We start from the raw sequence: 1,774 nt of genomic DNA, 5'->3' as shown, positions 1-1,774 counted from the left end.
GATCTTTGTCTAAAAAACCGGGTGAAGGATCGGAACGGTTTTCAAAACGCGTTATTTATATTTTCATCCTTGCAAAATAAACCATTATTTCTCATCTATATCCAAAACCATTATCCCATTGGTGTCGTACCCATTTAGCCAATTTCTAGGGTTTATCCCATGGCCGCCGTACCCATAAACAGCTATAGACAAATTTCTAGGGTTTATCCCATGGTCGCCGTCAATTTAAGTACAACATAAGAGAACAATAGACCATTTATTCTTTTATTCTCCTACCCTACCCTTACTCTCCTCACTTTCTCTCACTAGATGGCCAAAATCAGACCAGTCAAACGCAACTTAGACTCCTACAGCATCAGTGACACCAACACCGTCGTCAAACGCAACTTAGACTCCTACACCATCAGAGGCACCAACACAGTCGTCAAACGTAATTGAATCTATCTCATTTTTATATGATTGTTTATGTCGATTTTCTTCTCTTTTTGTTTTTATGATATCTTAATTTCTATATTATGGTTTATTTCTGAAGCTGGAGATAATGTACTGTTGCGATCACCCGAGAGCAATACTACTCCTTATGTGGCTAAGATAAAGAAGATCCAGATAGACAATGGAAATGACGTGACAGTTCAGGTAAGGTGGTATTACCGGCCGGGTGATTCCATCGGAGGTCGTAAACAATTCCATGGTGAGAAAGAACTGTTCTTGTCTGACCACTATGACATTCAGAGTGCTTACACGATTCAAGGTAAGTGTATGGTTCATTCTTTGAAGAATTACACCCAGCTAGAGAACGCTGGAGCTGAGGATTACTATTGTCGATTTGAATACAAAGCTGCAAACGGTCTTGTTTTACCTAGCCGTGTTGTAGTGTAAGTATATATTGTGTTTGGTTCTGTCTAACTTGTTATATATTTTGTAGTTTCTGTGATTGATTGATCTTATATTTTCAAGGTATTGTAAATGCAAATTGCCCGAAAACCCCGACCTTCTGATGGTGCAGTGTGAGGAATGCAAAAACTGGTAATAATATGTCTAGTTTTTCAAAACATTTGTTGATATATATATATATACCAAATGAATTTTAGGGTTAGAATTTGGAACACCATTTTTGGGTAATTAGTAATTTGCTCTATAAGTGAGCTTAAGATTTACTTGTTCAAATGTGAGATGTTATTATCTACTTTCTCTTTCTGTAGGTACCATCCTTTTTGTGTTGATATGACTAATGATCAAGCAAAACAATTACATCTTTTTATTTGTTCTAATTGTAATGGAGCGGAGGTATTCACTTTCCAATGTAATTTTTTTTTGTTGTTGTTATTTATCTTATTGTTGACACAAACAACTAAATATATAATTCTTTTGTCATACAGGATAAACTTAAACGACCAATGAAGTGAAGTGAAGTAGGCATGCTCAAATGAGAAGTGAAGTTTATTATTATGTATTCTAATGAATCATGGTAGTGTCTTGTTTGATATTGTAAGTCGTTGGTGTGCATGTATGGTTTATTTGCATAAATTATTTTATAAGGTGTTTGAAACAATTTTTTCATTTAAATTTATGGATTATGACTATATATTTATATTGATGTTTTTCTGATGTATGGCTTCTAACATTAATTTGTTCTAAATGTAAATCTTGATAGAAAAAAATTAGGGCAGGTGATGTTCTTGATTTATAATATATGTAGATGATGAGTAAGATGTACCTAATCTAAAGGCTTATATGTAAAACACATGTTATATTAAGTATTATTGTTACTTGC

The 1,774-nt window shown here is 33.8% G+C and overlaps 1 protein-coding gene across 1 annotated transcript; it reads left to right on the top strand.

The window, feature by feature from the left end:
• Positions 1 to 309: 309 nt before the first annotated feature.
• On the top strand, positions 310 to 1,030 carry LOC124940736 (chromatin remodeling protein EBS-like). Its single transcript, XM_047481273.1, has 3 exons — positions 310 to 382; positions 533 to 875; positions 958 to 1,030. Exons 1-3 carry the CDS (start codon positions 310 to 312, stop codon positions 1,028 to 1,030), a joined length of 489 nt encoding a protein of 162 aa, XP_047337229.1.
• The last annotated feature ends 744 nt before the right edge of the window (positions 1,031 to 1,774 follow it).

This window comes from Impatiens glandulifera, chromosome 5, assembly GCF_907164915.1.
Source record: "Impatiens glandulifera chromosome 5, dImpGla2.1, whole genome shotgun sequence".
Taxonomy (NCBI): Eukaryota; Viridiplantae; Streptophyta; class Magnoliopsida; order Ericales; family Balsaminaceae; genus Impatiens; species Impatiens glandulifera.
Note: the sequence above shows the minus strand (reverse complement) of the source record. Positions and strands in the feature narration are given on the sequence as shown.